The 22046-nt window shown below is 43.5% G+C and overlaps 1 protein-coding gene across 4 annotated transcripts in view; it reads right to left on the reverse strand.

Moving 5' to 3' along the window:
• COL18A1 (collagen type XVIII alpha 1 chain) overlaps positions 1-22046 on the reverse strand; it is a 155088-nt gene that overhangs the window by 22200 nt on the left and 110842 nt on the right. For 3 of the 4 annotated variants that reach the window (XM_081021637.1, XM_081021636.1, XM_081021635.1), the window contains 14 exons: positions 13980-14118; positions 13017-13126; positions 11832-11858; positions 9869-10084; positions 8437-8463; positions 7282-7344; positions 7045-7131; positions 6327-6380; positions 6009-6167; positions 4361-4423; positions 4169-4213; positions 2213-2344; positions 827-898; positions 164-190 (listed from right to left, as the gene is read on the reverse strand). In XM_081021637.1, coding sequence (XP_080877763.1) covers positions 164-190; positions 827-898; positions 2213-2344; positions 4169-4213; positions 4361-4423; positions 6009-6167; positions 6327-6380; positions 7045-7131; positions 7282-7344; positions 8437-8463; positions 9869-10084; positions 11832-11858; positions 13017-13126; positions 13980-14118 — 1221 coding nt within the window. The remainder of the gene's footprint in view (positions 1-163; positions 191-826; positions 899-2212; positions 2345-4168; positions 4214-4360; positions 4424-6008; positions 6168-6326; positions 6381-7044; positions 7132-7281; positions 7345-8436; positions 8464-9868; positions 10085-11831; positions 11859-13016; positions 13127-13979; positions 14119-22046) is intronic. The other variant, XM_081021634.1, reaches the window with a different exon arrangement.

Here is a 22046-nt window from a genome sequence, read left to right on the forward strand (position 1 = left end):
GAACTGGACACTAAATGGAGTTCAGATCAGGCAGAGAGATGGATACCTTCATTTGTGGGTGCAGTTCTGGCTTAAAACAAGCCAGGCCACACTGCCTACCAACCAACTAGTTAAATACAGCAGCAGACAACAACAACAAAACAGTAACAACAATAATTCTGACCTTGAGTCCTGGAAGCCCTGGTGGTCCCTATAAAAATAAAAATGGTCATCAACTCAATTCTGTCAGATTTCATGACCTATAGAAGAGCACAATCTCCTCAAAGCCATATTTATACCTGTTGCGTGTATTTAGCATCCATTAACAATATTGATATAGCAGGATCCATGTTTTATAGCGTAACTGAAGGCCTACTATTCAGATCTTAAGTATTTCAGAGTGTGCCTGACACTCAGCTGTGGACTAGGACATTAACATGGCAATTAGTGGGATATGCTTGTTTCTGCAAGAGGAACAACAACAGACCGAAAGTCTCCAGCTGGACACTGGCAACATGGAAAGCTTTTAATGCATGTCCAATATATACTCAGGCAATAATATGCCATCATCCTGTAAATGAGGGGGTCAGAAGATAACTTCAAAGGCTCATAACTTTCTTCTTTGGTCTGCACCCCTTAATCACATGTGGTAACACAAGGCCACACAGTGCTATAAGGTTAACTTCAACACTCATAAAAAATATAAACTGATTAGCAGCCCATTCCTATGCATCTTTACTCATAAATAAAGCTTGTTGTTGTTCAAATCCTGCCTGCTCCCCAGCAGGTGCTCACAGTGCTGGAGTCTTTGGAGGAAAGCAATGCTGAGAAATGGAATGCGGAATACCTGTGGCCCTTCTGGTCCACGTGCTCCAGGAACAGCAGAAACCAATGGCAGCCCTGAGCCCTCCATGTCATCCTAAGAAAGAATGGACAGCGTTAGTCTCCAGGCAGAATTGTCATCAGGTAAAGCCTGTGGAGAAAAGCCCTGATCCCTTGCCATCCATTTTGCTTGAGCAAGCCAGAAATGTCCAAGTTCCCAAATACACAAGCACAGGATAGGTCCCTCTGGAAGCAGCATCAAGAAATCCCAGTGAGAGTGAACACTAAGATAGTCACATCCTCAGGGGCTTCCTGTCATCCTCACCCCTCTAACTCCCCTACAGGTGTTTACAAACTACTTGGCAAATAATTGGCTGAGAAGTGCCACCAGACACTCAACTGCAATGTGGGTAGGAAACCCTTTAAAAAAAAGAGGGGCTGTGGCCATGCAGCCTTTTGTCCCTTACACTAAAGTCCCTTGTCTGTCACTGACCAACAGAAAACCCTGCAAATGACCAGCTATGCCTGTTTCTAAGTCACTGGTTCTTGATGAGCTAGACTTGAGCTAAAGAGCTCCTTTTATTTTCAATATTCTGCTTAGTTCCTTTGTTCTCTCCCTTTCCTTCTTTGTTCCTAATAAACATTATCTAATTAGACAGTTGGTTCTTGCATACATTGTTGCCAAAGTCACAGGGTTAGTGTAAAAATCCCCATGCGCCTAAACCACTTGGTTCATGCTATGGAGGTACAGAAATTGGGATTGACAGAGAAAAGCCGGTTGCCCTGGTCTTTGGGACAGATGCAGTGGGTAATTCTGACCATCCTTTGCTCCCTCAAACTACTCTACTCTTCCTTGCTTGCTTGCTTTTCCTTATACCTGGAATTCCCTTCTAAAATGTGACGCCCCTTCACTCTCTATGTGACGCCACTTCACTCTCACATCCTTCAAATCCCTCTTTTCCCAGGAAACCTTTGACCCATCTCCTACTGAAGCAAAGTCTCAACATAGTCACCATACATTTAAATCACCCCTCCCAAAGAATGCTGGGAAACGGAGTTCAAGGGGGCTGGAAATTGTAGGTCCCAGGATTCTTTGGGGCAAAAGGAATGACTGTTAAAGTGGTATGGATGTGTGGCTGTAACCTGTGTGTAACTTAATTAATGCACAGTCACCTATTTACCCTTGCCTCCACCTGTCTCTCCTCCTTTTATTGCCTTCATCCATGTTCACATTGAGTTTGAAAAGAGGAACATTTCTATTCGTTTGGTACTCTGCTAAGCACCTCACACACTGATGGAACAACTACTAGTAGTACAACCAAGTTTTTCCAACATTTTGCACTTCTTGGGTCTTATGGAGCCCACTGAACAGTGGTGTATTCAACAATGCCATTTCAGATACGGTACTCACAAATCCAGGCCCAAAGGCTGGCCCAGGTGGGCCAGGAGGACCAGGTTGTCCTCGGGGACCCATGGGCCCAGGAAGGCCTGCCAGGCCAGTTTCACCCGGTGCTCCCGGCAACCCTGCATCTCCTTTACTGCCCTGGAAGAAAACAGGAAAGGATGTTTGAAAAGAGCAAAGAGAAGGAAAGTACAAGAGGGCCAAAAAGAGCCTGGTAATAGGATATTATGCACAGTATTTCTGAAAGAAAACCTTGCAATGCTGCCTCTCTCTCATTACATGCATTACAAACATCTGTATGCGCATCACATCCCAGAATGGCACATGCTTCTGATCTGCGCTCTGTCGTCAGATGCTCACACTGGTTGAAGTGTACAATGCCACAAGTGTTCCAATGATATAAGTGTGTGCAGATGAACAGAGGAAGCACCCTAAATTGCATAAAATTGGGGACTAACTCAGCCTGCATATTTTGAATTTTGCAGCTGTTGAATTGCAGCTGACTTAGCATGTAGATATGCACCACACAGCAGTGGCGTAGCGTGGGGGGTGCCAGGGGGGCCAGCCGCACCGGGCGCAACATCTGGGGGGGCGCGCTCGCTGCCTCCGGAGTTGCCGAAGAGCCTCGGGCGCAGGCTGTAGCAGAGCCCCATGTCTCGTGGAACCGACGAGCTGTGCGCGCGCCCGGGCTGAAGGCGTCCGGCAGGCAGCGGCTCTCAGCCCCGCGCGTCAGGGCCGCGGAGGACGTGCCAGGCAGCCCCTCCTCACAGCCCCGCCTCCGCTGCAGCTGCTGGGCCATGTTGCATTTTCCTCGCCTCTCTGCCCCCCTCCTCCTCCGGGCAAGCGGCGTGGTTTGGGCGGCAGCGCCAGCAGCAACTCGACTCAGATCGGCAGGTTAGGGGTTTGGGGGGCGCAAATTACTTGCCTTGCCCCGGGTTAGGGGGCGCAAATTACTTGCCTTGCCCCGGGTGCTGACAACTCACGCTACGCCGCTGCCACACAGAACCTCTTAATGCATACAACCGTTTATTTGCACTCCCGTACAGGAGTGGTTTCTGTGGCCCAAACTGGTGGTCTACACACACGTTTAGGTCTTTTACATAAGCAAGTGTACTGGGGATATGTAAGGAAATCTGACGTCAGACACACTGGCTTCAGGACTGTACCCAAAGTCTGCATTTTGTTCATTATCGGGCAGAACATGTGCACTAAGAAGAAAAAGTAAATTATGGTCTACAGGAAGTGTAGCTTACAGAAAACATAGACTGCTTTTATTTTATAGCTAGATGCTATTGTCTTATCAGCGTTCAATAATAAAGGCATTCTCATCTGAAATGTTTTTAAGCTTGCTTTTAATAAAATGTCAAAAACACTAAGGTTAGAGGAACAAAAATCTGTATCTTCTTTTACATCTCTTAAGAGTGCTGGGTTAATAGAAGGAGATGTGGATATATGTGTCTTTTCCAGTGCCTAGGTGAGAAAAGAAACCTTACATGGTTATTTTTATTTTTTTTTAATGGGACTACCACCACCAATTAGACCAGTTCAAATAACGTGTTAGAAAACACCCAGAGCTGCATGTCTTGCTGCAATAGAGGGCAGGGGGCTTTCTCCCCACAATTCCACAAACCATTCAACATGCAGGATCATACTGTATTGTTATTACACCTCTGCACACATATCAAACTGCATTTTTTTGTGCCAGACAAACACATGCGCAGTGATGTTACCTCCATTTTTTGTCTTCCCCTGTATGGGGCTCTGTAGTAGTAAGAAAGTATCTCTAACACATCAGGGGAGATAGGAAGCAGAGTGTTCTAGTTAGGTGGGGGAAAGTAAATGGAAAATAGGAAGGTTGAGAAGCAGGAAAAGAAGATTAAATGTCTGAACCACCTATGAGAGATGACAACCTCAGTCTTACTCTGTCCTGTCCTTGTATTGTACCCAGAAAGTGAGCTATTCTACCTTAGGTCCAGGTGCTCCTGGGAGGCCTAGTTCTCCTGGTTCTCCCTGGAAACAGCAAAGGAAAAGAAGTGTGAATGTGCTTTTCTTTTTTACTAAATTCAAGCCAGAGGCAGCCTATTTTCTCAGGCTTGCTGAGGCGGGATTACAGCTCTGTGAAAGGAACTTGCACAGCTAAGAGAGAAATATACATACACTAGCTCCATTCAGCCCAGGCTGGCCAGCTATCCCATCTTTTCCTGGAGAACCGGGAGGGCCCTGGAAAAGATTAGAAAAGGAAAGTTGTTTTTAAAAGCTGCCATCAGCCAGTTTGCATCCATTAATCCCAAACCCATTCCTTGTCAAAGGATACCGTCTCTTCCCTGTAAACAGAACTACATATTGTACATGTCTTTGTGTACCAAAAGAATGAAAGCTATTTTCCACTGGACACAACTTTTGAATGAAAGATTACTGTGTGTGTGTGTGTGTGTGTATGATTTATTTGTTATTTTATTTATTACATTTATATATCACCTTTTTCTTCTAAGTAGCTCAAGGTGCTATACATGGTTCTCCTCCCCATTTCACCCTCACAACCCTGTGAGGTAGGTTAGGCCAGGCATAGGCAAACTCGGCCCTCCAGATGTTATAGGACTACAATTCCCATCATCCCTGACCACTGGTCCTGTTGGCTAGGTATGATGGGAGTTGCAGTCCCAAAACATCTGGAGGGCCGAGTTTGCCTATGCCTGGGTTAGGCTAAGTCAGGGGTCTGCAACCTTTAAGACAAAAAGAGTCACTTGGACCCGTTTCCGAAGAAAAAAAAACTGGGAGCCACAAAACTCATCATTATAAAAATAACTTTTTTGTCACTTTTTTATTATTTCTTTGTTTGACCGCTCAGAATTACTCCTCCTCATAGAAATAAATGTTAAATTAACAAGTTACCTTTGTGTGTGTGTGTGTGTGTGTGTGTGTGTGTGTGTGTGTGTGTTCTTCACTCCCCTTCAAAACAGTGACCAGCGTACATGCCCCTTACAATGTAGCGGGCGGGCGGGCGGGAAGGTGACGTCGGGACGGTGCTTGACTAACGCACGCACCGCCCCCATGCGACGTCACAGCCAGTACAGCGCCCGCCACAGTGGGGAGTGTCGGGGCGCACAATGCGCCTCCTCCCCTCGCTAGTATCCGCCCTGGAGCCGCAGCAAAGGTGTAAAAGAGCCACATGTGGCTCCGGAGCCGCGGGTTGCTGACCCCTGGGCTAAGTGATGGTGACTGGCCCAAGTCACCCAGTGAGCTTCATGGCTAAGTAGGGATTCGAACCCTGCTCTCCCAGGTCCTAGTCCAACGCTCTAACCACTACCTCACACTGTCATACTTATACCTCTTGGCTACAAGACTGTGCAATAGTCACATCATTATATCTCATGCTTATTTTTGGGATACCGTTTCAGCTTTCGGTGATGCTCACACATATATAGGACTATTTGTGACCTATACCCAAAGCAGCAGAACAGAAGCCTAAAGTTCATATGCATCCAATTAATCAACACCACGTTTCAGGTTACCTCCCTGAAAATGCTACTAACGCAATACAGGGAGCCTATAATATGCAATAACTTTAGGGGTTTGGTAACACCTGGCAAGCTTTTACTTAGTGCACTAACTCCAGCAACCCCACAGGAGCACAACAAAGCAGCAGGCAAAGGCTCCCACCCATATCCATGCCTCTGAAACTGCAGTGGATGAGCTGACAACCAAATCCAAAGCCCCATAATCCTGGGAGCTGGGGCAGTTTCTGGAGAGAGACTCGCATTTTACCATCCTCAATTATTCCTTCCCCGCATCTTCTTTAACTTACAGGAGGCCCTGGTGGTCCTGGGCTGCCATCTCGACCTGGCACTCCAGGGAGGCCAGGGGGCCCTGGAAGGTCACTGCCATCCGTCCCAATTCTTCCCGGTTGTCCTGGCAAGCCAGGCACACCAGGTGGTCCTGGGGGCCCGGGTTGTCCTCTGGGGCCCTGAAACACAACAAATAGGATTCAAAATCAGGTGTGAACATATAATATAAGAGAGCATTTGTGGTGCAAGTTAACTTCTGAGGTGCATGCCATACACCACCTCCCCAGAAGAAATCCTTCTGAAGGCAGCACCTGTTCACACTGCTTTTTGGTACTTACACGTAAGGTTTCCAAATCCCCTCCAAAACCAGAGCCTTCCATATCGATAAATGTCTGGAAGAAAAGCACACTGTTCTATAAGCACACCAATGAGAAATGCTACTGGGGTAAAGAATTGCATGACTCGGGCCTAACTCTGGCCTCCTTGCTGTGAGTTTAACAGTGTAAGGAGTTAAGTTTATCCCGAATGAGAGAGTCAGACTCAAGACATTGTGAAGGGTGTTCTAATAATTGAGAAAGAAAAGTACTCTCTCAAATTGCCTAGTATTTATTTTTTCCTTTATTATTCAGTGGTTCAGCCTACAAGGGCTCACAGCACTTCTTACAATAAAACATAACATTGGTAAAAGCAGCACGATATTTAAGAGCAAAACAGATCATAAATACAGCAACAAATACAGGATGAAAAATAAACTCTGAAAAGGTCTGGGCAAATAAAATGATTTTTACTGGATGTAAAAAAAAAAAGAAAAGAAAACACAATCAGAATATTAATGCATACAATAAAAAATTATGCCATGCACAGACTTGTTTTTTTTTTTTTAATGGAAGAGTGGCTTATAAATATTTAAATAAAGGAAGGGGGGGTAGAGAGGGAAGGGTGAAATGTGGCTTCAGAGGAAAGCAGACAGCTACACCAGACAGCTTCAACCAGAGGGGGCAGTGACAAGGAGAACAGCTTCTTCCCATGCAGTTATTGTGGGTATCTGGGACTCACCAACTTGTCCAGTTTTGAACTGAATCCTGGTTGCCCAGGTGGTCCTGGTGGCCCAGGAGAACCTCTTGGACCAATGCCTGCATCACCCTAGGTGAAGAGAGGAAATGACAGAGATGAGAGCATTGGCCACACTTTCGCAAAGCAGCCACAAATGAAATCTGCTCAGAAAACACCGATGGCTGCTGAACTTGAGAATTCAATGATACCAGAATATGCCCATGTGACGGAAGCTCATACCTTTTCACCTTTCTGGCCAGGCTCTCCCGGCGTCCCAGGGAATCCTTGAGGGCCAACATCACCCTGCAAAGGAAATAAGTCAAGGAAGTGATGACGTCTGGGTGATCCCAGAAGAGCCACACAGAAGCATCTAAAACATGTTTATAAACACACACACACACACAGTTGCACATCATGCCCCAGTTCACACACCACACAAGGTTTTCTTCTTGGTTACAAGCTCATGAATAATCTAGAGAAAACCACAAGCCCAGGTTCAAATGGTGCATTTGGCTAACTCAGCACATCACAGCTGCAGACAGGTCTGTGGAGGAAGAAAGCAGCTGCAAGCTCCTTCCCAATTTGGTTTAGAGTGACATGCAAACCAGACCACTGTGCAAGGCAGCTGAAAGTCACTCCAAGATGAAGTGCCTTCTGATGAACAGCACCTGCCACCCGGGCTCTACATTAAGAAAATCTGTTTAAGATTATAGATTATAGAATAATAGAATTGCAGAGTTGGAAGCGACCCTGAGGGTCATCTAGTCCAACCCCCTGCAATGCAGGAATCTCAGCTAAGCAACCATGACAGATGATAAAACCAAGTTCTTGTTAAGAAGCAGTACACACACTATGTATGGTAGTTGCTTAGTTTACAATGTTCTAACTATTTTGACGTCTCATAAACAAACATTTGTGACAGAATACCATACGCAGACATGCTTGAAAGTGATGCAATAAAGTATTTGTATAAAATATTAATACATTTAAAACATTTTTATTTAAAAAAAGTTTCATTTTTGTTTTTATTTATTTATTTATTTATTATTATTATTATTATTATTATTTATTATTATTATTATTATTATTATTATTGTTATTATTGTTATTATTATTATTATTATTATTATTATTATTATTATTAAATTATGATCAGGTCGTTTACTGTTATGTTTACTGTTACACAACACTTTGTCTCCACCAAAAAACCCCAAACAGGGATTTCAAGGTTCAGGAAAGGGAAACTCCAATTATTTTTCTATACTCCAAAAATAGGCAAGAGTAGAGAGAAACTACTTTTTTATGGAAAGGGCTAAAGTTAAATCTATCTCCCTACAACTATACCAGTTGAGGAATTTATTTTGAAAAGCTGAGGGACAAAAGAGCAGAACTTACTGGTTTACCATCCTCACCAGGATCTCCCTAGTAAGAATAAAACGTAGGAGGTTAGCAAATGCCAGACATTTTCTACAAAGTTGTAATTCAGCAGCTATCATTTCAAGCTGCCCCAAGTCCCAGGCCTACTTTTCTTGGTACCTCTTCAGCACTTACAAAGCAATTGGGTTGAGACAGCTGATGGGAAAGGCAAGCCTAAAGCCATAAACACCCCATGAAACACAGGAAAAATCCCTCCTGTCAGAACTTTCAAATGGTTTTAAAAATATACACGTACACTTGCCCTTCACCAGAAGGTCCCAGGGCAGGTTACAGTAAGAAAATATACAACTATAAAACAAATAAAAAATTTAGAACCATAAAACAAGGAAGTGTAAAAGCAATGAAATACAATTCCAACATTTAAAAACAACTCTGTATATAGAAACAGTTAAAAAATAGTTTACAGTACAAAGCAGACTGCAGGCTATGAAAATCTCCACTTAAAGGGCTTGTTGAAAAAGGAAGGTTGCTGAAGAAGGAAGCAAACAATGGGCAAAGTGAGCCATTGTAATATAGTTGGGAATGAGGAAGGAATTATTTGAGGCAGCTCTGATAAGGTAGTAAAAAAGACATTTTTTAAAAAAGTAGGAGGAAACTAACCATGGAAGGCAATGATCACACAACCACATGCAGGAGGAACAGAGTATACAATCAAAAAAGCTGGAGAAAATTTCCCTAAAGAGAACATTATGCAGAAAACAAACTCAATAATGTATGAAAGACTGGTGGCTAATTTCATTACTAGTAGGGACTACATAGGTGAGAATTACTTACATTTTGAAATCTCCATTAAAAAAATACCATCTGGGAGTCTGGTACAGGGGATCTCACCTGCAGCTCTAGAGGTGTTTTATAAGTTGGCCGTACACCAGCAGTTTAGGCACTTGCTGCTTTCACAGATCACAGTAAATCAAAATTTACTATGTTTACTATGAAATGCAGTTGGTTCCTGCTTCACTCCTCCCCTTACATGAACAAGAGCGACAAATCACAGTCCTTGCTTTTGTGATACATCTCCGCTGGGGATTGTGGCTTGTTTTGCTCCAGCCCATGAAGTCAAGGTTTGTTCTTGGCTTACGAATCATTATTTGTTTGAGTGAAACAAGTTACAATCCTAATCTGAACATGACACTAGGACAGGAATTGCGGTTTGTTGCTTCTGCTCATATTACAGAAAGAGCAAAGAAGGTGCCATCTGTCTGGTAAACCATTAAGTGGTAGTTTAACTACCAATAAACTATGGTTTACTGTGACGTGTTGACGGGGCCATTATTTTAACAGCAAGGATTCGAAGACTGCAAGTGGCTTGCATATCTGAAGAACCCCTTTTCCTCCGTAACACAAGCCCTGCACTTGAAACCAGACATTACCTTAAAAAAAGTTTACTTACAGGCTCTCCGTCCTTTCCAGGCAAGCCATCTTTCCCAGGCAGCCCTGGTGGCCCCAGGGGTCCTGGAGGCCCAGCAACCTGCTCCACCACAGAACCGTCAGGGCGCTGCACGATGGTCCCAGGGGGGCCTGGGGGCCCAGCAGGGCCGGGAGACCCTTGGTCACCAGGCTCCCCTTTCTGTCCTTTTGCGCCTGGATATCCGAAGCCGGCATTTCCCTAGACATGGTTGGGGGAGAGAGAGATGTGGAAAATGAAAGCAATCAGATACGATTCCCTCATGAGAATATAGAAGTGGGCACCTGCCAGATGTGAGCCCCTTTACTCCCAAGGCCTTCCTGCTTTCCTCTCTTGAAAGTATTTCTCTGCTGGTATCCATGTGCATTTTTTCTTTGCCTTCCTTTATTCCAGCCACAAATCCCTATCCTCTTCAAAATCATTTCTACTGGCAAGCTCAACACCAGCAGTGCTGTAGATAAGGAGGTATTTGAAGCAAGGAAGTATCCTCCTATGGCACACAATTGCCATATTGCAAATACAGATAGCCATAGCACATACAGTTATGCACACAAAAAGAAAACAGCAAGGAAAGATGAACAGTAAGTCTGATATGAATTACTGCCAAGTGTCCAGGATCACACCCTTTCTGGCCATATGGGGCCGGTGCAGATGCTGCTTCACCATCCTGTCCAACCACCACCTTGGGTGGCAAGAGAACAAAACAGCTGCAGCACAGCTCCTTAAAGGGGCCCCGCATGTGAGCGACAGGGTGAGCTGCAGTTCCATCTCCATTCCTTGGTATCTTGCAAGAAGCCAAGGAACTCTCACAAAGGTGTGTTGGTTGCACACCATGTTCTAGAATAAGGCTGTGCATCAGCATCCTGGCTCCAGTTCTCTGTTAGTGCAGACATTACTGCATCAGAAACCACCACTCAGACCCCAAGGCACTATCTGGGCAATTGCTCATGTGGCGCCACTGAGTGTTAAGAGACCAGATGGTGGTGGTGGTGACAATGATGAGGATTTTACTTGTACCCCGTCCATCTGACTGGGTTGCCACTCTGGGCAGCTTCCAACATATATAAAAAACATAATAAAACATTAAAAAGTTATATTCAGTAAAATATTTGGTCTGGAGTTATAACCAGTAAAATCTTAGGGATATTCACTATTTTACATAAATCTTAGGGGTGCATTACAGTGGTACCTCGGGTTAAGTACTTAATTCGTTCTGGAGGCCCGTTCTTAACCTGAAACTGTTCTTAACCTGAAGCACCACTTTAGCTAATGGGGCCTCCTGCTGCCGCCGTGCCGCAGGAGCACGATTTCTGTTCTCATCCTGAAGCAAAGTTCTTAACCCGAGGTACTATTTCTGGGTTAGTGGAGTCTGTAACCTGAAGCATATGTAATCTGAAGCGTATGTAACCCGAGGTACCACTGTACTGGAAGGATGTCGTTTCGTTATAGCTAGCATCCGTTTCAATCTCTGGCATGCCTGTCTGAACCCCTAGAGGGCCACTGCCAATCCATACAGACAATACCTAGCTAGATGGACCAGTGGCCTGACTGTGTAAGGCACAACTGCCTATATCGCTATATGGATGAACTTCTAATTTACATTTAAAAATCCAAGTGGGACCTGCAACAAAGTGTTGCAGTGATGAATGCTTCTGCTCAGGGTTTCAGCCAGCCATGCCCTCTTCAGGTCACTCCATTCCATTCCTCCTCTCCACCTTGTTGTCAGTTCTCTCACACACAGCTAGAGCCCCATGGCTACTAAGCACATTCAGCTCCCAATGGGCTACTTTGGAGATTCACCCTTCTATGGTGCTGTTTTGGCTATATAACAATCCCCACTCTGAAAATGAGTTCACTATTAGTGTATAGGATAGCTGGAATCCTCCTAAATAAATTATCATCACATGAAACCACTTTTAAAAGCAAATAATGTAGCAACTTGGCTCACCTTCACACCCAGCTCTCCTTTTTCTCCCTGCAAAAACAAACGTAAGGCTTTTCAGTATAGTAAAACATAGCAAAATGAGGTTGAATTCTCTGTTTTAGGAAACAAACACCCATTGTCAAATCCAACTTCCTTTTGTGGCAAAGGAAATTAGTTCATGGGTCATTTCTTTGACAACGGATGAATTAATTGATATGTTTTTCATGAACAAACTCACACCTCACGTCCTGTAAGTTAAGTTTTCTACAAGACCTAAAAAAGGAAAGTTCAGGGTTGCAAACAGCATCGCTTTCAAAAAGGGGGAGCATTAGTGTGTGATGAGTGTAAGAAGCCTCCTTCTTCCGGGTTCATACACTTCAATATTCACCTCTTCTAATCAGATAGGCTAGATTTTCCCCAGACTGGTGTCCTCCAAATATTTCAGGCTACAGTTCCATCAGCCCCAAGCGGTGCAGCTGGACTGGCTGGGGCTGATGGGAGTTGTAGTCCAAAACTTCTGGAGTGCACCAGGTTGAAGAAAGCTAAAGTAGGCTTTGTGTCTTTCCACTAGACAAGCAATTAACACTAAGAAAACTGTCCTCTGCACAGCTGCTGTTCCAGATTTATGTCTTGAGCATAAATATGACTGAAAGATGAGAGAGAGCAGAAAGGTGCTGGTAGTGGGAAATGATTTCACATATTGGCAGCAGAAGAATGTGAGCTGGTGTCATAATTTTGATTATCTCTGATCTTCATGGCAGTACCAGGACTCCTTGAGTTCCTTCCTTCCTGAAGGCTTTCGTTCTAAAGGTCAGTGGTACTCTCTCCTCCACCATCCACAACTCAGGGAGAATCATGGCAGGATGAGAATTACAGCAGACCTTCTCAAATTTGTTTACAAACCAACCAGATTTGGTGAAGAGTCACTTCACTGCACATGCAAAAAAATAATAATCACATTTCTCCCCCCCCCCCTCATTCTGAAAGAGCAAAACGCCGCTCATCCCAGCCCAACAAGATGCTCAGAAACTCCAATCACAGTGACTTCTGCAACAATGAAGGCATCCAAGAGGAGGCAAAGCTCAAGGCAGGGAGTAAGTGATGCAAAAGAGGGTGATGGTGAGACTCTATTCCTTTAGGCAGAAACAATAAAAACTTTGTCCCTTTTGGATGAAAACAGGAAAGGAGAGCCACACGTAATCACATTACCTTTTCACCTTTAGCACCATTTGTCGGCAGAACTCCACCAACTCCAGATTCCCCTTTTGTGCCACGTTCACCTTTTTCACCAGGGTCTCCTTTTTCTCCTTTGACTCCAACTATGATGGAAATATAAAGATAAGTATGTGTAATTATCTGTTGTGAAGGTAATTCTGCATTTCTGCAAAAATGAAAGAATGAAAATCAAGACGCTTGGCCTTCAGATTCAACATGAAAACACTGTCAGACATGAGTGGATTTATAAAGAAAGGTCTTTTTCTTCTTTATAATTCTAATGGTCATGTCAAGAGTTCTTCTGGTAAAAAGGGTTGTTGTTTTTTTTTAAGTAGTATTATTACCTACTGACATGCATGACATTTATAAAAGTGTCCTCTTCATTAAATTAACTAAAATAATCAAATAAACAAACAACTATTGGTGCCTTTCTATATCCTCTCAACTTTAATCGCAAGACCTGACCTTCCAAAGCCCCAGTCTGAAAAATCATGGGTGATATTTAATGGTAGACATATTCAGCGCATGCTTTGAGTACAGCATGTCTTTCATACAAGGGGTGATAGATGTGGCATAAAAAGAGGCTTCATTGGCATTCTCTCTGCTGTAGTTCAAAACCTGTTTCCTCATAGCTGCTCAACTGAAGTTGCAAGCTTGCATACCAATGAACTGAATGGTTGTGTTCAGTAAGGATGCTTTCAAAATCAGTCCTGCTTTTGCATTTAAAAAAGCTACATCTGGTTCACCCTAACTCCCGAGGCCTACATTTCTACTTGCTCTGAGCAAGCACCACAAACGTTTTTCCCCTGCCCAAAGCTTAACATGAGGAATGTGTGACATTCAAGGTTTTTCTTTTCCACTCATTTCTGTTCAGCACTATCAAGAAAATTTGAATAGTCAGAACTATAATGATTTTTTTTAAGGGACTGTTCCCAACCTTAGAAAAGCTAGACTTACCTCCTGAAGACAATGGGGGGCCCTCTTCTAGTTTGGTTAATTCAGTTTGCAGGTGGAGTTTCTCTTCTGGCTGGGTGGGCTTTTTGGCAATTGGGGGAGAGGTGACAGGTGGTGGTTCTGGCAGACTTGAGAGTGATACCTGGGCCAAGGGAACAGGACTGAAGTAAACAATCACTTGTTCTGTCATAGGCAACCTAAGGCGAACTCTTTGCTCTTGCAAGCCTAAAAGCAGGGAGCTCTTGCACTGTTGAACCTGCGCTGTAAATATTTCACCTCAAAATAACAAGGAAAATTTGAACTGCTTGAGAAAAAGAATAAAAGGAAAACTCTTGTTATCTAATTTTTGGGGGAAACACACACAAAACTGCTGTTGGGAAAATACTTTCAAGTGTTGCAGAATACAAAACATCTTCAGAAAAACCAGTTCAACTGGCAGACAAACTGTTTCAGCAAAGTTGAAGCTTTGGGACAATACATCCTTACTCAGATTCCCGGGTCTTCTCTATCAACTGAAAAACTACTGAATGTTTCAAAATATATACAAAAATAAATAAATAAATAAAAGTCAGTTTAATTCATGCAAAGCTTCCATTTTCTGAGTTTGATTAAGCTCAAAATGGAAGTCTGAAATCAGGAGAGAGAGAGATTGATCATGGATATATGATTTACTGGGATGGAATGGAAAAGAAATAAAATAAGCAAATAAATGTACTTTCAGGACAGCTGGTTTTATCTGCAGTTACTATATTTGCAGTCTGATCCTATGTATGTTTACTCAAAAGGAAGTCCTACTGAACTGAATGAGGCTTCCTCCGGAGATGGGAGGGAAGCAGCCTTAAAACAAAAGACAGTACAGTTTTGAAAAGTTTGGTGTTGTTATGAAGTTTGTAAATGCAAGTTTGATATAATTCAAATATTCATTGCACACATACTTCTTCCGCCCGCCCCCCAGAGGTTTCAAAATTCCCATAAACTTTACATATTTGCCTAGAAAACAGAGATCAGAGTGTCTGCTATTACACCTCTGGCCAGTGGGTGGCATGGATGTTCTACATATAAATGCATGAAAAAAAGTGGAGACAGGAAATCTCTTGGAACCAGTCATGTGTCTAGCATCTTTTGTCCTAGTTTACATCATTGGATAGAAACTAGAATTGTTCCCTGTATTAAGGAAACACTTGCACACTACTGTTTGCCAGTGAGGCGTGATGCTTAAGAGTGTTCAAAATCCTAATGCTGCTCAGCTACAGAGCTCATTTGGGTGATTTTGGACCAGTCACTCTCTTGCACCTCAGAGGGTTACTGCAATTTGTTACAAAGTGACCTTTGTAAAGATGGCCAGTGTAGCACAGATGTCCAACCCTGGTTACTGTGATTTGTTAAGGTGCTGGGAAGTGTAGCTTTGACGGCTAAACCACAGTTCCTTGTGCATAATTGTTTTTATTGGAAGCTATACTCTCTACCATGGGATGTGGGTGGCACTGTGGTTTAAACCACTGAGCCTCTTGGGCTTGCTGATCAGAAGGCTGGCAGTTCGAATCCACGCGACAGGGTGAGCTCCTGTTGTTCAGTTGCAGCTCCTGCCAACCTAGCAGTTTGAAAGCACGTCAAAGTGCAAGTACATAAATAGGTACAGCCCCAGCAGGAAGGTAAACGCCGTTTCCATGCGCTGCTCTGGTTTGCCAGAAGCGGCTTAGTCATGCTGGCCACATGACCCGGAAAAACTGTCTGCGGACAAACGTCGGCTCCCTCGGCCTGTAAAGTGAGATGAGTGCTGTAACCCCAGAGTCGTCTGTGACTGGACTTAACTGTCAGGAGTCCTTTTCCTTTACCATTTTATACTCTCTACCCTCAGGAATATCAACAGCTCTTCTTTGGATAAATATCAGCAGCTCTTTATGTGGATAAATAAATAGTTAAAATGTGAGTAAAATAAAAAGCACCCCTTGCGCATGTTTGTGCACACATGTGCATGCATACATTAACTCTTCCTTCAACGCAATATATGATGATGAGTCTTCACATAAAAGCTACTGAACATTTCTGTGACATGGCTTTCAGTATTCCAAGTTCTAAACATCCCTGCTCCAGAGACCCCTTTTAAGAGACATAATGACATTATGTCATGAGTACAGGTTGTAGCTGGCTAACATCCACAAGAACTACCAGCACATAGGCATCCTTAAACACAGGTTGAACACAGGAGGCATTAAGCAACACTCTGCTCGAACAGTTAATTCTGGGTCCTGCAACATTTGGGGCCAAACTCACAGAAAATTCTAAGGACAGAGTTGCTAAGCTCATTGCTAAATAAAAGCACATTCTGGGCAAACTGGCTGTTGTGCTCGTGAGTCTCCTGACTTACATTTCCATTCATTATTAAGCTTGTTCAGAACTGATCCAAGCACAGTGGCTTCCAAGGACTAATCTGCAATGTATAGAATCAATTTTAAAATACAGTTATCATGAGTGTTGAGTGACAGGTGCATGGCTGCATTTATTCCAGAAAAGTTAAAGACGCACATGAAAGAACATCCCTGACTCAAGCCCTTGTGTTTATTGATTTAACACTTCAGTCATGTTGGTCCAGGATTCTATATGCTGAGCAGAATCCAGGCTGGCTTCACAAAGTGTAAAAATATACTTTGAAAAAATAAACCTTGGGAAGGCCATTCTCTGCAATGAAGTGGTTGTTTTTGCAACTTGATCTTGCATTAGTTCTGGCTGGGAGGATGGCTCTTATCTCAAAGCCAGGCAGAGATTAATGGTAATCCCATGCAAAAAGGAAGGAAAGGAAAACATTCAAGTTATCTAATTTTTGCAGGAAAACACACAAAGCAGCTGAGAAAAGCACCATCCATCAGCTACCCTGTGGACATACTAGTGGTGATTTTTAAATGTGTATTTTAAACAAGGAAGTGACACTACATTTCTGGGGATGCTGTTACCCATCTTTAATAAGATACTTGGGTCAACATTAACAAGGAAGAGTGGCAAATTCAAAGCATGTGTTGTCAATGTGTGGCAGGAAACAGTATGCTACTGCAGAAGCTACCATGTGGGAGGAAAACATTAGGGATCTCACAGAGAGCTGTAAAACATCCCCATGTTTGATGTGTGAACAGAATACAGACTCAACAAATTAGACATAAAGGATATTTCAAAAAGACCTCAATCTCTGGAGTTGATGTCAAACATGGACTTATTTTGCAGAAGAAAATTAATGTGCAAAATGTGCTACATAGCAACATGAATGGGGGCGGGGGGGGCAAAACAGCAGGAACGAGACATTAAATGCCATCTGTGTCAATAATGCAAGCTTTAAAACTGAATGGGGAAAGTATAATGCTGCACTCATGAGTTTCCCAGCTATAGGGTCTTAGGACGATGCAGAAGAGCTCCCAATGCCACCAGAAGTGGGAAATTGCTGCCTCTTACCAAAAACACTGCTGCCAAAATGGCAGCAAGTGTCACAGAAAGGTGTAGCTGCCCATCAGCAGAATTCCTACCATGGATCCTCCCAAAATGAGGTCGTAGGTGAGGGGCACAGCTACACCAGATCCTGATTAACCCGTCTCAGTCCAAGAATCCAGACAGAAAGCCAGAAATCAAAGTCAGGACAGAGCCTGGCATAAGTAATTCCCTTTCCATTGACTCAAATGGGAACAATCTCATTTTGCCTCACCTGCTGCTCCCTGCCTCAGCTTGGAATGGCTTCGGCACTGTAGAGCTATGACTGATGGACCAGGGCAGAGCTCAGGACCTCTGGATTCTCAGCCATGCAACTGTTCGGTAAATTATTTTAAAGTGTTAGTGATGCAGAAAATACACTGATTAAGGATCAAGGGGTTTGTGCAGTCTTGCTACAAAGCAATAAAGCTTGTTGCTACAGAGAAGGAAGAAAAATCATTGTAATTATTTTTATAAAAGATGCAGTAAAGATGCTTTGTTGTTATTGTGACCAAACGTATAAGGTTCAGGAAGAGCAATTTTCTTCCAAGTGCAAATATTTTTTGCTCACATCAATATGTTTTTTTGCAGAGAGAAAAAACACAGATACTTGTCATCAGTCCAGAAAGGCAAGGTTTGCGGGTCTGATGGAAAAGGCTATTGGACTGCACTTAATTTGCCCATGTTTCCACATCTGCCTGTATTTCATCAACCAAAACGTTGCATTGGTGTGCCAGGAGCAAACACCCAACAATTTGCTCACATACACATTATTGCTGGACTAGCTCTGGGGCGGGAGGTGGGGGAACGGCATTAGCCATGATGTGGGTAATCAGATGTGGGCGAGACAAAGAGGAAATCCGAAGAAGTAGAAAGTTAGCAGAGTCTAGGATTATGTGACGCACCACTGAAAGCAGTCAGCAGCATGCCTGGTATGCTGTGCCTAGCCAAATGCTTGGAGGTTGCCAAAAACCCAACAGCAACAAACCTCCATTAGTAGGAAATGAGGAGTCCAGCTTGACCAGCTGCCTCAAAACATTATTGCCCTGGAAAAACCTCATATCCTCAATCATACAGATGTCTAAGCTTGGACACATTATTTGGATTAGCACAAAGGGGCAAGTTTCCAGGCACATCTGGTGGAAAGAGGATAACTAGCAGATCATCTCTGGACTCTTGAAATCTTCTTTCGGGTAACTGAAATGTACAATGCTCGAAGCTGTGGCTTTAGTGTATAGAAAAACAAACAAGCGTGTGGGCATACCATATGTACACTATATACACAGTGATAACACCAACTTGCAGATCTCTTTGTTGAGAAACTTGCCAGCTTTGTTCGTATCCTGGCAATTGCTAATTGTTATTGCAATGTGCTGCACATGGAGAGTACTTGAAGACTCTTCAGAAGTTGTTGCCAGTAAAAATGCCATCACCGGCATTGTGGCCGAACTTAAAATTTAGCTGAATTTAGAGAAGTCAGTGACACTGATCACTTTTCAAAACTGGCAACCCGTTTGCTTTCAAGCAAGATTCTGGACATTGGTTATCACTTATTAAAGCTTGGTATGCACACTTCCTCCCTACTCTGTGCCTTCTGAGACTAGCCCTTCTTTATGCAGAAGTAAATGCAGGGATCCAGGAACTTCCAGAAACTATCCAGAAGACAACAACAATCTCATTCATTTTGTAGTAGAAAATAAAACTCAAAGAGGGCTGGATTTAACTAACAAGTTACCGTATTTTTCGTTCTATAAGACACACTTTTTCCCTCCTAAAAAGTAAGGGGAAATGTGTGTGTGTGTCTTATGGAGTGAATGCAGACTGCGCAGCTATCCCTGAAGCCAGAACAGCAAGAGGGATTGCTGCGCAGCAATCCCTCTTGTTGTTCTGGCTTCAGGGATAGCCATGCAAAGCCTCTTCAACAACATTTGATTCAGAATATTTTTTTTCTTGTTTTCCTCCTCTAAAAACTAGGTGCGTCTTATGGTTGTGTGTGTCTTATACAGCAAAAAATATGGTAAGTCCAAGGACTTGCACTAGTACAATGGGGCTTCTCCCCTCTCCTCCCCCTGTGTACCCCCATGGCCCCCAAACTGGCTCAGGGGAAAATTGAGAGGAGCTCTAGAACAGTATGAAGTGGGGAGGAATGATCCATTAGGCAAGCAGAAATAAGGTCTCAGGGCAGCTTTACAGCCATTTAAAATTCAGTATTAAAACAAATTTAAACAAACAGAAGTCACAGAAAGAGGGAGTGTCACACTGATCCCATTTTATCTTTTCCTCCACTGCCACCCAACTCTCCTCAGATGGGCAGTGCATTAATAATAACAAATTGTTGTTGTTGTTGTTGTTGTTATATTTTATTTTTATTTGTTACATTCCCATTATTAATGCTAACAAATAATAGTAAAGGTCCCAAACCCTGGCCCCTTCCTATCCCTGCTTTGCCCATCCCTTGCAGATTCTAACTTCTCTGGACAGGAGCTACATCACTTTTCTTTTCCATAAAATGCTCAGCATACTGCTGTTGTTAAGTAAAATGCAAAGCAACAGGAGGAAATCAAATTAGAACATTACAAATGTTCTAATTACACAGTACATAGATCATTATCTTATAAATGAAATAACACACTGGGTAGAGATCCCTTTCCTTGTTGAAATGACCCTTGTGTTAAGGCAAGAAGATAGAGCATGAAGTTACTTGCATGAGCAGAACATGTGGGACAGTAAGAGGTGCGCATATGCACCAGAAAAAGTTTGGTTGGCATGTGCTGATCTTCCCTAGTTTTCCATTTATCACCACCCTGACCTCTTCAACTTAATACTACATAAAGAATCTCACCCTTCGCTGCTCAAAGGAAAAGCAACACTTATTTACCAGGTGTTCAAGGTTCCTTGTAGCTCTTACGTATTTTCTCCTTACAGCAGTACAGTTGTGCTTTAGAGGCAATTAGAAATTCAGCCCCACTTCGGGTTTCTGCTAACTCAGCACAAAGTTAGCTGAAGGAGGAAGGGGGTCCCTGTCATTGTGCTGGCTTTCTTTCCCAAATATACACTTCCTAAGGGGAGTAAGCCAGATGTTTAAGGGAGTTCTCACAAAAAAAACACATTTTAAACTTCTGAAGCTGGATTGCTATGGTGTGTGTCTTTGACATTCAATAAGCAAATGTAGCAAATACAAAAACAAATTCGGTTGTCACCCAGCCACACTTTTCCTAAAGTCTACACCTCTTTGCCCTGTTTTCAAATTGGTCTGGGGCTGGGTATTCCCACTTGTGATTTTTGCCTAAGATTTTACTTGGGGAGAGACCCCTGAAACCCCATGTTTTCCCATTCATTATTCCTGAAATCAATGGTTTGCTTTTCATGTTGTTTCCACCTTCAGCTCCACCCACCTATGTCAGAGTCAGAAAATCAGAGAACATGAGAATCAGAAAACCGGATAATCAGGCAATCATTCGGCATCCACAAAAGGAGCAAGGACCCTTTCAATACATATTATTAAAGACAGAAAATAAAGCTGTTTTTGGAACCATCACAACCAATCAAAGCAAACAAGGGGAACATGCACATGTTTTGCACATATATCATTTGATCACAATTCTATATGAGCACTAAACAAGGAAAAGTAAAATAAAAAATTAAGCATGCAGAGAAAACCAGAAGCATGCTGCTCAAAGCTAGAGAGGCAACTGGAAAAAATATCTTACGGGGCAGGGACAGAAAGAAGGAAAGGAAGTGGAAGCAGACCGCCCCACACAATTCCCAGGTTTAGAATAGCAATTTCTGTGGACTGATGCCTATTCCAATGAAGTAGTAAATAGTGGGTTTTCCCAGGGAAAGTGGAGGGACAAAAAACAAAAGCAAAACACCTCTCTTGGACCCATGCTAATAGATTGATACAAAATACTAGAAATCACAGGACAAACAGAAGTGTGGATGGACCCAAAGTATCATGAACTGGCAGGACGATGGGGAGGAGGAAGAGGATCCTGACAAGGGGTGTAGCCAGGACTGGGACACGTCAGGACAAGCTGGGGATGGGGAAGGAAAAGTTGGTGTAGGAAGTACTCACGGCGTGACGGAGGATGGCGAAGAGGTGGGGGTCAGTGCACAGGAACCAGAGCAGCAGGACCCCTCACCATGATCACGGCAGGCTCCGAGGCATAGGGAGCAGGGGGAAAAGATGGTCTTGGAGAGTGAAGCAGGCAAGGACCCACAGCCCAGCTCACTAGCTGGCCAGGTGGGACTCGCTAGGTCTGGGAGAAGGTGTGGGATTCCTCAGCTGGAGCAGGGGAGGGTCATGTGACTCTTTAAGCCCAGATGCTGCTATCAGCATGCAGAGTATAAAAGGGCAACAGGTGCTGTGTCTGCTCAAGTGCCCATGTTGATGGACCTTGACTTGGATGGGACTGTGCTTGCAAGGGGCTCACCTGCAGGTGCTATGATCCCTGGATTGGCTGCAGAGGCAGGAACCTAGTCTGACTGATCTTTGGACTTGTTGGCCTGCCAGACTGCGTGATAGCATCTGCTGTGGGATCGTGCCCTCCAGCAGGACATGCCGCCAGGTACCCTGTGGTTCAGGGTTCTAAGAAAGATATCAGCTTTCTTTCTCAA

Source organism: Podarcis pityusensis (genome assembly GCF_964106645.2).
Source record: "Podarcis pityusensis genome assembly, chromosome: 1".
NCBI classification, from domain to species: Eukaryota; Metazoa; Chordata; class Lepidosauria; order Squamata; family Lacertidae; genus Podarcis; species Podarcis pityusensis.